At 40.3% G+C, this 15,061-nt stretch overlaps 2 protein-coding genes across 11 annotated transcripts in view; both read left to right on the top strand.

Annotated features, from left to right (window-relative positions):
* megf11 (multiple EGF-like-domains 11) overlaps window positions 1-8,540 on the top strand; it is a 68,428-nt gene extending 59,888 nt beyond the window's left edge. For 2 of the 9 annotated variants that reach the window (XM_031858218.1, XM_031858159.1), the window contains 9 exons: window positions 401-529; window positions 1,126-1,254; window positions 1,456-1,584; window positions 1,688-1,924; window positions 2,623-2,783; window positions 2,870-2,933; window positions 4,188-4,226; window positions 4,900-5,106; window positions 5,362-8,540. In XM_031858218.1, the coding sequence (XP_031714078.1) occupies window positions 401-529; window positions 1,126-1,254; window positions 1,456-1,584; window positions 1,688-1,924; window positions 2,623-2,783; window positions 2,870-2,933; window positions 4,188-4,226; window positions 4,900-5,106; window positions 5,362-5,537 (1,271 nt within the window). In that variant the 3' untranslated portion in view covers window positions 5,538-8,540. The remainder of the gene's footprint in view (window positions 1-400; window positions 530-1,125; window positions 1,255-1,455; window positions 1,585-1,687; window positions 1,925-2,622; window positions 2,784-2,869; window positions 2,934-4,187; window positions 4,227-4,899; window positions 5,107-5,361) is intronic. The other 7 variants (XM_031858166.1, XM_031858152.1, XM_031858184.1 and 4 more) reach the window with 7 other exon arrangements.
* Window positions 8,541-14,246: 5,706 nt separating this feature from the next.
* The window catches only part of dennd4a (DENN/MADD domain containing 4A), a 22,107-nt gene continuing 21,292 nt past the window's right edge, over window positions 14,247-15,061 (top strand). For both annotated transcript variants that reach the window (XM_031861955.1, XM_031861964.1), the window contains exon 1: window positions 14,247-14,453. The gene's annotated coding sequence lies outside the window, so the exon portion shown is untranslated. The remainder of the gene's footprint in view (window positions 14,454-15,061) is intronic.

Below are 15,061 nucleotides of genomic sequence, written 5' to 3' on the forward strand. Positions count from 1 at the left end.
GCCAAAGATCATTAGCAGAGCTTTAAGCTGTCATGCCATGGAAAATTGATGTGTGTATTTTTTATTGCAATAACTAATTAAAGCAAAAAAAAAAAATGTATCATCAGATGGATGTTACATTGCCAGTGCTTTTAAGTTATTTAACCTGACACATCTGCTCGTCGTCTCCTCGTCTGGTCTTGATGCAGCAACTTCCAAGACAAATTTCTCCCATGGGAGACAGTAAAGTAGTTTTGCACTTAACTTTAACTCATGGCCTAGTGACAATATTGTATGTGTGGAAAATATTTAGGCATTTCCTCAAAATTCAGTGTTGTGTGTTTCATGTATGCATAGGGGCATAGAGTTTGTGTGGGAGGGTATGTGAGCGTGAGCTTGACTGTCTCTCTGGCGTCTGCAGCCTGTCCTTCTGGGCACTGGGGCCCTGATTGTCTCAACTCGTGTAACTGTCACAACGGAGCCCAGTGCAGCACCTATGAAGGAGAGTGCAGGTGCAGCCCCGGCTGGACCGGACTCTACTGTACACAGCGTGAGTCTCTCCCATCCAGTTAATAGACACACAGTGGCATCTACTGGCAGTCAAACAGAACTGCAGTAGATGACAAGTGGGAATCATTTCTTTAGAGACAACTGGGCAACTAGGTGATTTTTATTTGCATTTTATAAAGGGGGGGGACAAAATCAAAATAACACTAATGGTCACTTCATTCATTTGCTAATTATATATTCCAGTCATTCACCAACAACTAGTGCATATCATCTACATCAGTCAACTGATTTGAATTACGTTATCTATCACCCTAAGGGTCTTTGTCTTGTGGCTCCTGCTGTTGTGCATGGAAATGTCTTTTGTTTTTGCCGTTTTCCTTTTTCTCTCACGTATATACTATTTCCAGTTGTCTTGTTCTTTATTTCCACCTACAAGTTACGTTGACATGTTAACCAGACTTTCTGCTGAAGCAGGAAATCTTTCATTCAATTCACATTGTCCTTTATTGAGTATGCTGCAGACACATTGAATAGTATTGATTTCCGTGGCTCCCTGCAATATGACCTTGACTCTTTACATTGTTGTCCCCTCCCTTTGTTTTCTCCACCCCAACATTTTATACATCTCTGTCCCAGGCTGTCCTTCAGGGTTCTACGGCAGGGACTGCTCGGAAGTCTGTCGCTGCCAAAACGGCGCAGACTGTGACCACATCACTGGCCTGTGTGCTTGCCGAACAGGCTTCATTGGGACGAGCTGTGAGCAGAGTTGAGTGGGCCCAACACATTCTAGCACTGAGCAAAATTACTCTGTGGTTTTGTGTGTGTGTGTGTGTGTGTGCGTGTGTGTGTGTGTGTGTGTGTGTGTGTGTGTGTGTGTGTGTAGGTGTGTGTTCTATAAACACTTTGGCTCCCACTCTAAGTGCTTTAATTTTGATGGATGTAGTAATGCACCTCTCTCCCATGCAGAGTGTCCTGCTGGTACGTTTGGATATGGTTGCCAGCAGCTGTGTGAGTGCCTGAACAATGCTACCTGTGACTATGTGACTGGAACGTGCTACTGCAGCCCCGGATATAAAGGCATCCGTTGCGATCAAGGTGAGAGGTGATCGAGATGATCGAGGCTCATCGCTGTATTACCACTCAAACGCTGATGTGTACAGAGTGTTTAAACAACCCACGATCTGTGTTTTCTCTGTAGCAGCTCTGATGATGGAGGAGCTGAACCCGTACACCAAGATTAGCCCAGCGCGAGGCTCTGAGCGACAGTCGGCAGGGGCCGTCATGGGCATCATCTTTCTACTCCTCATCATCATGGCCATGCTCAGCCTGTTTGTGTGGTACAGACAGAGGCAGAGGGACAAAGGCCATGAGATCCCGCCCAGTGTGTCCTACACACAGGCGATGCACATCACCAACACAGACTATTCCCTGTCTGGTAAGATGTTTTACAGACCACTCAAAATATTTGCTCACTATGGACGGATGCTGCATACTGCCATGGACAAATGTGGAGCTGCAATGATTAGTCAATTAATCGATTAGGCGAGAAATTTTATTTCTCAAGCAAAAATACCAATAATTTCATGGTTCCAGCTTCTCAAATGAAAGGATTTGCTACCTTTTCTTTGCCTTGTGTGATAGTAATCTGAATGTATTTGGGTTTGGGGTGTTGGCTGGTCAAAACCAGCTTCGCTTTGGGGTCTGCGAAATTTAAATTTTTTATTCATAATTGATTAATCAACAAAGGAATCAGCAGATTAATCAACTATGAAAATTTGTTATAAATCTACAAACTCTACATTTGTCCATCAATTAGACTTTACTTAGGATTAATCTTGATTTTTGTTTTTGTTGGCAAAATACATTTTGAAATCATGTATAAACAAAAGTACCGGCATGCTCAACTCAATCGTCTTTAGAGTATGATGGGTGCCCACCCAAAAATCACAAAATTGCCAAATTAAGTCATCAGCACTCGCAAATGATGCACAGCAGCTAAAGGAAACAGGCACGTTTCAGGCTGAGTGCTGATGACTTTATTTGTCAGTATTTTGAAGGTGGTAGACACAAAAATATTGACGCAGAAATACTTATTTGGTTTTCAAACCTCTCACCTGTTGTTTAAACCCTCAGAGTGTGGCAGTACTGTTGCGATGAGGACCAGCGCTGCTGAGGTCAACCAGAGCCAGGGCAGCAGTGGCCAGTGCTTCTCCAACCCTAGTTACCACACTGTGGCCCAGTGTAACGTTGTCTCAACCATCTCCAGCAACCTGGATGGCACTCTGACCCTCAAAGTATGGCCACTCTCAACGTGTATTAACATACAATTTAATCACACTACAGTTTAAAAGCAACACCAAAACTGTGCTCTTTCTTTCAGTCAAGCACTCTGAAAAGTCGAAATGGCTCAGAATGGAGAGCTTACTGCAACCTCAACGACCTCGGTCAGTTTCTCTTACTTACTATAATGCTCCACATACAGCCTGAACGTTTGGACTTTGTAGAATCCTTACTTCAAGTGCAAAGACCCTTGTGTCGTTAGCACAAACCTCATATAGGCACCAGCCAGGACACAGCCACCCTGCTGTGAATGAAGATGAACCAGTGGTTTCTTGTTAGACATAACCTTTGCTCTGATTTTGATAAGATATGCGGGTGGGACAGAGAAAGCTGTGGCGAGGAGGTGAATAGGGTTCACTGTGGGCTCATTAATCCTCTTTCACTTCCCCCAATGGCACATTTCTCAGTGATGGCTTGCACTGGGTCAGATACTACACTCCTTGGTTGTGAATTATAGAAAATTAAGTGTCACAAAAAAAATTACTTCTGGTTCAAAAACCCATATTTTAACCTTATAAACAATACATTGACATTTCATAAAGGGTTTATAACACTCTGCAATGTAGTTGTGAGCAAATGTAAATAATGATTAATGTATTTTTCAAAACCTACAACTCCTCCTTCTGTGGGCATTAGGACTGGTGTATAAACAGATCATGAATGACAATATAGTAAAACAGTTGTAATAATATAAAATTGTCATAGGAGACAAATACTGTACATTTAATAAACTCTTTAAGATGCCCATCTGTGTATCTATTGTATACATTTCTTAAATGTTTATACAGCATTCATAAATGCTGAATAGTGGGTGCTAAAATACAGCGTTACTGAGATTATATATTCTATAGGCTTCTGTACTGATTTCAGGCTTGTTACTGCTGAGCGACATGCAAAATCCCCAAAATCTATGATTCATTTTTTTGTAATGCTTTACTTAAAATATATCTCAATCTGCACATTTTCATTTTGTGTAAAAGCAGACAGCAGATCAATCATAATGACAGGTCCCTCTTAAAAAAAAAAAAAAAGAAAGTCTTGGATGTACATCCTGCTGTACTTAAGTAATGGACTGATGTAGCCTTAACAGGCTTGTCCTCTCTTCGTGATGTGTTGTTGTTTGGCAAGTATCCCGTTATGACCACATTTGATTATATAAGCTTGTAAGCCTTGGGGGAATGTGATAGCAAGCAGGTGAAACATCCAGTACCTCCTCGAATTCACGTTTCTCGTATTCTTCTAAATAAAGACATACTACGTTGAACATTTTTAATGATGTATTCCCTGTCAACCCTCTCACATTAGGGGAAGGAATTCAAATGTTGTGTTTGACTATCATGTTTTGACATTTGCTACAGATGTTCAACAGGGAGAAACACAGAGAGGCTCCAAACAAGGTAAGTCATTAATGTTAGTAGCTGTGTGCGTGCGTGCGTGCGTTTGTGTGTGGGCAGACATACTGCTTGTGGAATCCTGTTCAGCTTCACCAGCACCAATATTACAAAATTATTTTTATGCTCAACATCCCATGTATCAATTTCCCCATTCGGTTTCTATTCCCCTCAGATATTCTCTGACCCCAAATCTCATATCCTTATATTCTCCATGATTTATGTGAAAACTCTCTGCGCTTTGGACAAGATCATGGTGGGCTGAGGTTTTGTTCCAACGGTTATTGCTCTCCATGGCTCAGTGCCCAATACTGTGCAGTCGGTGGTGAATGTGGGGGACCCAGGGGTGTGGAGAGTGGTCTGAAGGAGCTTTGCTGCTGTCTCTAATGAGGCCTCTTATCAGACTGATGAGACTGTTATGGATGAGATGAGCCTTCAACTCTCTCCCCTTTGTACTCTGATTACTATATACCACCATTAGTCACCTGTCGGAGACAAAAGAAGTACAACTTCTTCAGAATGGCAACGATAGTCATTGCCATTCTCCAGGCCGCAGACTGTCTGTTTAAATTTTAGTCGTGGATTTCAGAGCCCAGCATTAATACCACTGCAATAAGTCAGTGACAATCCATCCATCTTTGTTGATGCTGAATATGTCCTTGTCTCGCGGCTACTGCAGATTACATCAAGGGCTCCATGTGCGGCAACAGCTCCTGCTCCCTGAATAGTGAGAATCCATACGCGACCATTAGAGACCCACCAGGGCTGGCTTGCAAGCACACAGAGAGCAGCTATGTGGAGATGAAGTCCCCCTCCCACCGTGAGGTGCCCTTTGGAGGCACTGCCACCCTCCTGGGCAGTGCAAGCAGGAATGTCTATGATGTTGGTGAGTGTGTTGTTGCTCTGGTGTGTGGAGCTCAGCAGGGTCCTGCAGCTTATAGCCTCTCTGGTCATGTCCCCTGCTGTGAGCCTGTACAGACTTTGTAAGCCTTGATAAGAGGAAATGTGAGCCGCCTCTCGATTGCATGCACCTCTCCTTTCTCCTTTGTTCCTCATCCTGTGCCTGCCACTCTCTTCAGCCTCAGTGTTTCTTACCTACCTCTCCGACTTGTTTCCTTCCTTCTTCCCTAAACTATCACAGAGCCAACAGTGAGTGTCCTGCAGGGACCCAATGGAATGGCCACCGGCTTCTCCCAAAGCCCTTATGACCTCCCTCGCAGCAGCCACATCCCCAGCCACTATGACATACTGCCCATGCGTCACAGCCCCACGCACACCCCCCCGCCTCCCCCAGAAAGCCCCAGCTCCCTGCTCTAGAGGGCGAATCCTCCGTCCGGCTCTGAAAGGGTGCCGGCATCCAGGCAACGTTCAGCCAACTTTCAACCAACGGCCCTCCCTCTGTCTCCGAGTGTGTTCAATTAGATACTGAGATGTTGAGACGGAGGGACAGCCACAGCTCTTCTGGACCCTGCACTCTTTGGCTCCCTCACTTACACTTTTTCTGTGGCCCTGAAGGAGGGAGGGGAGGAAAGAGTGTCACACACACCAGCGACCATTCACCCATTTTATTTTCTTATAGGACTGATCATTCAAACTGCTGCCCAGCCTCTTTATGGACCTCCTGAAGTGGAACATAATGGTTCCAAACAGTGCTAAGGGCAGCATACATGGATTGGGCGGACAGATTATTTACAGGGAGAGAGCTATGCTCACGCTCGTTTTAAGCCCATGATATAGGTTTACTATTCTGGAGCAGCCAAGGGTTTATAATGCCCCATAAACGGAAGGGATTTTCTCCACAGGGAAGGAAGGTATGGCAACCTTGACCATTTCAAAGCAGGTGAAGATTTACTACATACAGACTTCAGAGTTTATGAATTGTTACTGCGTGCAGCAGCTGCAGATCACAACACAGCTGACACGAAGAGATTATGATAATTTGCTATGACGTGAAGAAATGTTCAGTCAAATAGTAGAGAACTCTCTGTTCAAAATGTTAAACATGGAAACGCAGCTGAGAGTGATCCAAGTCTGATAAAGCATGGATAAATCGTAAAATATTGTAAAGGTCCTTTTATTCACTGTTATCCAGTAATGATCACACAGTTAAAAGTAAGGCGTAACATTTTGTGTGTAACTCCAGAGCTTCTTTTAAATTGCAGTGTGTAAATGAAGCCTGGTGTATCCAGAGATGCATTCAGGTCACCAGTGTTTAAGCATTATGCCGTTACTAAGAGATACACACATACAAGAGGTCTCAAGTTTGGATTTTCTCCCCACACTGATGAGGGTATCAGATATTGTGTTGTTTTCCATGTGAAAGCATTTTTCTTGCAAATGTCTCAGTTTACATTTTTGAATTATTGGGTGTTAAGAAGGGATTACTTTGTCCTTTTATGTTTTGTATTTATACAGCTAATTGCTTTATTTATTAATTTATATTAGTGATGGTGACTTTTTATCAATGTGACACTAGAATTCAAAAAAAAAGATGAGCATGATCAGATAATGGATACCCACTGATGTAGATAACACACAATTTATCTTCTTGTGAGATGATCAGTGTCATTTTGTGTGTGTTTTTGAAGTTACTTAAAATGTTCTTTCTCTCTCTGTCGGATTGTAAATTGAAAATAAGGTTTTATCTGAGCAAGTCAAGACCCACAAAGTATTTACAAAAGGAACTACACTGTATGTAAAAAGTCCATTTCTAAAATATTTTCTGTTTGTATCAGGCAAATTAAATTATTTATTAATTGAACTGAATTTATTCATTCACTATGTGAATTCCATTTCACCCTCTGTAGAAGCAATAACATGTTGACAATCGATGCCCAGACAGCGATTCATTAGTGCTGGACATCATGACATCTTTGACCGGTGTGGTGACAGTGGATCATATTTTACGTGACTGTTTTTCCTCCGAGGAAGATTTTTTTCCAGTTGCTGTCATATCAATGCTGCTTGTTGTTTTGGTACATAAGTTTCAAATTAAAAGCCTATTCTGCCATCAGAAACATGTTTTGGTCAGGTTAATACCTGGATAGATAGAAGAGGAATTTACGTCTTGTGTCGAGTGTTAAACAGGATATGTCTCTTCATCTGTTGCTCTGAATATTGAAACATTAATGCCAATGAATGTTGACAAGCCTGATGAATGAAGGATTCCACTCTCACAAATAGGACATGTTACTAATATCTGTTACTGGGTGCCAAAATCTTGTCCAAAAAAAGCATGGCCTCATATTTTTCTTGCTTCTTGATTCATGAATAGGGACATTTTGTCAAAGTACTCCCATGTTAAATAAGCTTTTCCGAGAGGTGGTCACAGGATTTATGCATCGTAGGTTTCACAGTTCTGTATAACAACTTGTAATTTAAACAGAATTTTATTATTTTGAAGTTCTGTAAAGACGTTTTCAAGATGTCTTTTTATTTATTAATCCAATTATATAATACATAAAAATAACAAACATATATTTGCCATGTAAAGTTATAGTGGAATAATGTCTTCCCGTGCAGATAATTAAGTCTCTCCGTCTGTGTGTGCTGTTATCCGATCATTTTCGTTCTTTGTTGACATAGCCGGGCCGGCCGTGTGTGCTTTTAATGCATGTTAGTGCATATGAGCCTGCTTCACTCTCTAACTCACGGCCGCCATACTGCACTGCTCGCATACAGTGGTTACAGCTGATAACGCCGTCCTGACTGACGGCTGTGTTGCTTAAACGTAGCACCAACCCTCCGGTTCCCCCTCAGGTAAACACTGTTTGTTTAGCTCTGTCAGCACATTTGTTGTTTGCACTGTTAGCTGAGAGCCGCCGACTCAGCTGTCATCATGTTGAGAGGTAGTAGATTTGCTCCCAATTTCGCTTTCAGCACCTTTAAGTAAAATTCTGAATGCTGGACTTTTACTGGCAATGCAGTATTTCTACACATTGGTACAGCTACTTTTTCTTAAAGGATCTGAATAGGCTTCTTCTTTGACCACTGCACAGGCATCACCACCAATGTTGCATTTCAAATAAACATAGTGCTGACAGTGTGAGGGAATTCAGCACAGTTTTTTTGCATAATTTAGCTTAAATAAAGGCTATGATTGAAGGTTTCAAGCCCGTTTCACCTCTGACCTGTAACCTACATCACTGCAGCAAGGTGAGTATGAAAACATACATATTATGCAGTTACAACAATGCGTCTGTAACGTGAACCACAGTAACGCGTAGTAAGAAGCAGCCTTTCCGAGCACCACACATGACAGACATGCCGCCCAGCTGACAGCCAACAAGCCCTGAGTGATGCCACACTGCAAGGAAATGCAGCCAGTATGTCAAGAATCTGATGAACCAAATACAACTGAGTACTTCAGAGAGAGCTCGAAAGAGAGAGAAGCATGAAAAGACGAGGTCACACTGCAGCGGGAGAGAGAGATTTTGATTGTGCAGCTTGTTGAATATCCTCCCAACAATGAATGTGATTTCTCACAGCTCACAGGGGACAGAGTTAAAGACGGCAACAGAACAGAGATTTTATTCAATTTTTTTAGACGTCGGATTGAGAGCAGGGCAGAGACTGAAAGGTGAAAGTGTGAAAATGAAATGTCTCCCAGCACGACTTCCTACTAAAAAGGTGCTGAAACTACTACTCGTGTTTAAATGTATCTGGAGAACACAGAGCCACTGTGACAGTAGAAAAAAGCACATTTTTAATTTACTTAGATTTTTCATTGCTCAACCAATCTGGATTAAGTTTCAATGCAAAGTACATTGACCATTAAATATGTAATTGTAAAGTTATTTCCCTCTTCTGCGCCGAGGATTAATAGAGTCTCACTGACACATTCACATCTGTACACAACCATGCTCCATCATTTCTAATTTCCTGTAGCAGCGTCAACCGTTTCAGAGGAAGGATTTGTTTTATTTTCTTACATTTTAGGTATGAAATCAATCCTGGCAGGAGAAAAAAAAACAAATTCCTGTGTGATACATTGAATAATTAAGTTATACAAAGTTAGTTGCATTATCACCCGATTATCTCACTATTGACAATTTTGCATTGCATGTTTTCTGGTGTAGAAAGGCAAGTCAATTTAATTGATGTAGCACATTTTACTAAATAAACATTGAAATTCTTATAGCAACAAGTAACATCAGTAACAGCAGAAGAAGAAAATAAGAAAATGTAACAATAACCTACAGGAAAAAACACCCAGTGAACCCCTCACCCACCTCACAAAAGTGTGAATGTACAAGTTAAATATCGATAAACCCTCATTCTTCCTGTCATAGAAGCAGACAGAAAGTGAAGAGTAACTTTAATATGTTTAAGTTGATAAGTGTTAAATTCCCGAACAATATTTGTAAGTATTTGAATAAAGGTTCACATACTAAGGAAAAGGGTTTGCTGGAAAATGGTACTTTTATCTGGAATATACAAAGCCCTTGTCTACCAAACTAACAGACAATATCAAATGGTGTCATTACAACCAACATCAGCAAAAAACAGCGCACGTTCCTTTTCAGACCAAAGAGGCCGAAGAGTTTCATGAAAAAAATATCCCTCAGAAGGTTCATACAGCCTGGACCATGTATCAATTCGAGGTAGGACTGTCTTCCGGCTGATTATTAAAATGTGAAATATTGCAGAGCCAAAGAAGAACTGCAGGAACATTCGCTTACTAATGCAAGCTTTGGGCGTAATCCTTTCTGCTGCAGTCAGCCTGTCCACTGCATCTTTCAGCCAAAGCTGTTTTTCACTGAGGCTGCCACCGGGAAGAGGCTATACCTCTAAATGCTCTGACAGAGTCCCACCTATATTTTATTCTCAAGAGGCTGTACCTGGATGCTGACCACACTGCCGCTGGATAACCTGTCACCTTCACTTCAGTCTGACTTGAGCTGTTTAGGGCCAGAGTGGTAGATTTATGTGGGGTGAGGAAAAATGAACATAAAACATTTTTGAAGGGACTGGCACACGACTGTTAACGTTTTGTATATTCCAGAAGAAATCAGGAGTTTAATCCGTGCTCAGTTTAATAGTGCATGTGCCATTTGACTGACTCTGTTGTGGATGAGTCCGTATCAGAGCTCAGCTGCAGATCTTTATTGCAGTCACGTCCTGCTACAGGAACTGTGAGGATCCATCACACTAGAGCTGGATCTTTACTTAGCCACTCTTAATGCACAATCAGTATTCATCCCAGTGAGGGTGATCATTTTCACTTCTTCCGTGTCTATAACTGCTCCCAAACTCAAAATGTACCTTTACACACGCAAATCCACACCAATAATCCCTTTAAAGATTATTCTAGATTAGAATAAATAGAGAGGTCAGGAGGACTCCGTGAAAACACTCTGGACGTTTCCATATTAGTTTAAGCTGGGACATTCCAGACATTTATCTGAACAAAAGCTGATTATTACTCTTGTCACAAGTTTGGTGGAATTTAGCAATATCATCTACGTCCATAAACTCATTGTAGTATACACCCACTTGCTGAGGTGAACGTAGCGGGGAGATAGATGATCAACTTCATGCAGAAACATGCTTATTAAATGATCATATTTAAATTGATTCTGTTGCCTTATAATTTAATAACATAAACGAGCGAAAGGGTTATTTATTATGAAACTTATTTGAGTTTAAATTGTTTACCCACTTTGAAGGCCAAAGTTTATCCAATCCCAAGTCAGATTGTGAATTATATCAAGATTTAGTCAGGCAGCTAGAATATTATTATTAGGTGAAGCTGGGTGTTCATGCTGTAGCCCTTAATGACAGTTCAAAGGGCTTCACAGTACCCACATTATGAAAGATCTAATTAAAATAGCGTTCATTATTCATAAGCATAGTCCCTCCCTCAGAACAATAAAAACTCCTGCAAGAAGTATTGGAAATAAGTGAACTGGAACAAAAGAAAAAGGAAAGGTGCTTAGATAAAAACTGCTGTTCCGCCTATTGGCCACCAGGGGGAAGACATTGTGACCATGTGTGAGAGAGGATGAAGAGATGAGACTAGTGACAAGTGAGTACAGAGTTTTCTTTCTGTGTGAATCATTGCCCCCCAACTAAAATCGCAGAAAATGCAAATACAAAACATGACAAACCATGAAATGTTCAACTAGCCCCAGGTGTGTTGTGGCTGACATTTGACCTGGTAAAAGTTAATGCGTCATGTCAGCTTACCTCCACAAAGGTGATGCGGCTTGCATGACACATTATCAGCATTGTTGTTGAGCTTTTTGTGTTTTATGATATACAGTATTTTCTGTTAGTTATATCAGGCTGGCTGATTGATGTTCTTCCAGCCTTATTGAAGTTTATTTCAATAGTTTTAAAAAAACATTTTTGACTCCTCTTGACCATGTAAATTATCACCAACAATAGGCTCAATTATAAGGTAACTCCATCTGTATTTTTCAGCAGAGATATTGACTGAATCTGTGTCTATGATTCATGCTCTTATCAGTCATAACTAATGACAGGCTGTCTCACAACTCAAAGATGACAGATTGTATTTACATAAGACAGACCAAAGTCAAGCTGTCACAGTATTGGTCTGATTTCAATTCTCAAAATAAGCTGCAACACAACTGTAGCTTCTTGTAAACATCCTAAGTGAAAACAGAAGATGCTGTTCCTGTGAAAAGTCCTTCTCTCTGTCTGTCACATGTTTGTAAAAGAGGCTCAGACTGTTCAACATCACCCTGTTTGGCTTCTTGGTTTTGCAATAGGAAGTTTACTTTTTCAAAATAGGCTGTTGCCATGGATGCTCTGTTTCTCCCCTTTGACAGACGACGTATTGGAGGTATTGACAATCCTTCATCTTTCCATTCTCCTTGTTATTTGATGGAGTGGAACTCCAAGCAGTTTTTTTAATCTATTGCTCTTGAACTAGGGTCATTTGATGTGTTTCTGCAGAAGCTATACTTCATTGTCTCATGTTTCAGTCAGTAACCAATGCAACAATAGTCAGATGGCCATATCTACATTGAAACTGTTTTTCTTGTTGTAGTCATTCCTCCTGTTCCTAATGAACACTAAGACTTCCCGTATTAACCTGCTTCCAGCATCAGCGATGGGGGAAATATCCACACTCCTCATTTGGAGCAAAATGTATTCAAAAAAGTTTATCTGAAGATAACATGAGGCTAGAAGAAATGTGAACCAATCCTTCAAGGTAATACCAAAAGCCTTACTTTTGGTATTACCTTAACATTTTAAATGCCTTCTGATTCTTCATTAAAATTATTCATATATCAGTATAGCAGTAAGATTTTAAATGCAAATTATTTGTTCTGTTAGGTCACAAAATCATTTAGTGATCTTCCATAATGAAGACAAGAAAACTACATTTCAGCATGACTGTTGTCAGCTAGTATAAATACATTTCAAATAAACAAACTTCTTGGACCTTTTTGAGTTTCTTCATTTATTTATCCCAGACAACACTATAGCGGTAGATTTGGAGACCTCTGCTGAATTGCTATCTTTAGTTTAGTCAATATTTACCCTGTTTTCCTTCACAAACCCAAGAGTTTTACATTAAAGCAATGGTGCACTCATGAAAGTCATCTTGGAATATCACAAATGATACACAGGGGCAAGAAGATACAGACTATGATGTGTGATGGAAACTTTCATTGTTGGGGTTTGAGCCTTTTTTTAATTGGTTTGTTTGTTTATTTATCTTCCAGACAGCAGTAAAACAGGGGGAATTTGAAGGCCTCTGATGAAACTGTCCATAACAGTGGATGTCAGATAAAGTAAAGCACATTATCTAATTTCCTGTGAACACCTTGACATCTGAAATACCAGACAACATCTCTATGTGATGAGGAAGCTTGGGAGGAAAGCAGAGGATTCATCTTTTTCTATATGCCAATATCTATGACTGGAGTCAGGGGCTTTCAGTCTGTGTATGATTCAATCTCACACAAACAATTGAAAACCCCTTGACATTGTCTGTTGCTGCTGAGTATTCAAGTTGACTCTCCTTTTTAAATTCTTTATTCAACATTTGCTTCTCTACTCAAATGGGACAAAGGTAACCATGCAAAATATGATTTATCATTCATAGATTCAGTCCAAGTTATATCTCTTATATACTATATTTCATCCATTGTAATCTTTCACTTTCCAACTGTTTACTCTCTGTAAAGGTCATACCATGTTTAACATTGTTTTATTTAGTGAATATCATGACCACAAACCTGCAATGTGGATGTCATTATCATAAAAATATAGTTACAACATCAAAGAAGACACAGTCAATTCTGCGATCTTTCCGGTATACAAATATGGTCATTTGTAAATTTCAACAGAATTGTATGTCTTGATGATCACCACACAAGGGCAGTAGAGGGCAAGACAATGGCCCATGTTCTCTCTGGCCACAGGCACTGGCTGCTTTTCTGCACCAAGTCAACTGACTGTCTGTTGATTGCAGCTTCTAAAGTTAAAGGTAAAGCCCTGCACAAGTCCAAGTCTAAGTGAAACAGTTGTATTCCTTTAATGCTTGGCTCGTCTAACATTTTAAAGATTAGTCCTGGACTGTGCATGCAATGTATATGATGTAGACATCAATCATAAATCTTTCTTTATTGTCTATGAAGGGGGATTTGGTTTGCAACCAGGTGGCCAACTACATCACACAATAGTATAGATGCTGTGTCACTCAGACTAAAATGTTTTAATACAAATATTGAATATACAGTTAACCATGTACATGTTATTTTGGCAGAAAGATATTGCAAGAAGCATGAAAGGTGGCATTATATAAAAAAATTGATAAATAATGTAGGCCTACTACTAGAAGTATTAGTATTATTATGATCATTATTATCATTATTATTATTATATTGTACTTTTATAGGAATTTGGGGGTTTTAGCAATCTGGGCATATTCACATTGTTGCATATTCCAAATGTTTCCTCACAGACACGTACGTTGCTCTTCTGTCAGAGCTGCCAGCAATGTCATCAGTGACGTCGACGGTGTTTGTAATCAGTCACGTGAGCTGTGCTGGTCTCGATAAAGCGCTGCTCGGGACTACACTGGCTGCTCGGATTCATCCATTCCGCTGTGAATTATTATTTTTTTATGATAACAAATAAGACATAGATTTAAACAAAATAGCTGAAGCATACAGTGAGGAATACTATTTATTATCAACAGATATATTGATTTTGTTTCGACGTTCATTCGACAGATCATCTTTCAATCGTGATGTGAGTAGATTCTTCTTTTATTGAGAATAAAAACAAACGACGCCCACACACCCAGTCTAATTAAGGTGCGCTATATGGTTATTGTTGAACATTTTGTGATGTATTTTGTGATGATGTCTGTTAGCGTTACAATTAAGATCCTTTGATTTATTATTTTGTTGTTGGATGGTTGATTAGGACAATTGACCGACAAGGTAAATGTATTATATTATTGTCGTCCAGCTTTATGCATTGCAAGAATAATTCAATGCTTTATAGTGAGCATCCCAGCCTGTGTGTGATTCCCTATATTTACAGTGCGTCCATTTGTAACAAAGAAGACATATGGAGGCTTATTTTATTACATTTCGTGTTTGCTCCGTAAGATGGCTTCTTGTGTGGGCATATGAGAAACCCCCTCTGTAGTATTGTGGTTGCTACGGTCAGTTGTGTTTTCAAAGGACCAAATGCTGCCATGGCTTTGCACGAAATGCAAGCATTGCAAGCTCATCATGCAGGATTCTTTAATATTTTTCCAGCACTACCTCAGAGTATTTCCTCCTTCATCTTTCTGCTCTATTTATCTTGGGCGTGTGTGGTTTCCCTTATCAAGCAGCGCCCCCCCCCCC

Source organism: Anarrhichthys ocellatus, unplaced genomic scaffold (genome assembly GCF_004355925.1).
Source record: "Anarrhichthys ocellatus isolate YVR2014 unplaced genomic scaffold, GSC_Weel_1.0 scaffold2, whole genome shotgun sequence".
In the NCBI taxonomy this organism is placed as follows: domain Eukaryota; kingdom Metazoa; phylum Chordata; class Actinopteri; order Perciformes; family Anarhichadidae; genus Anarrhichthys; species Anarrhichthys ocellatus.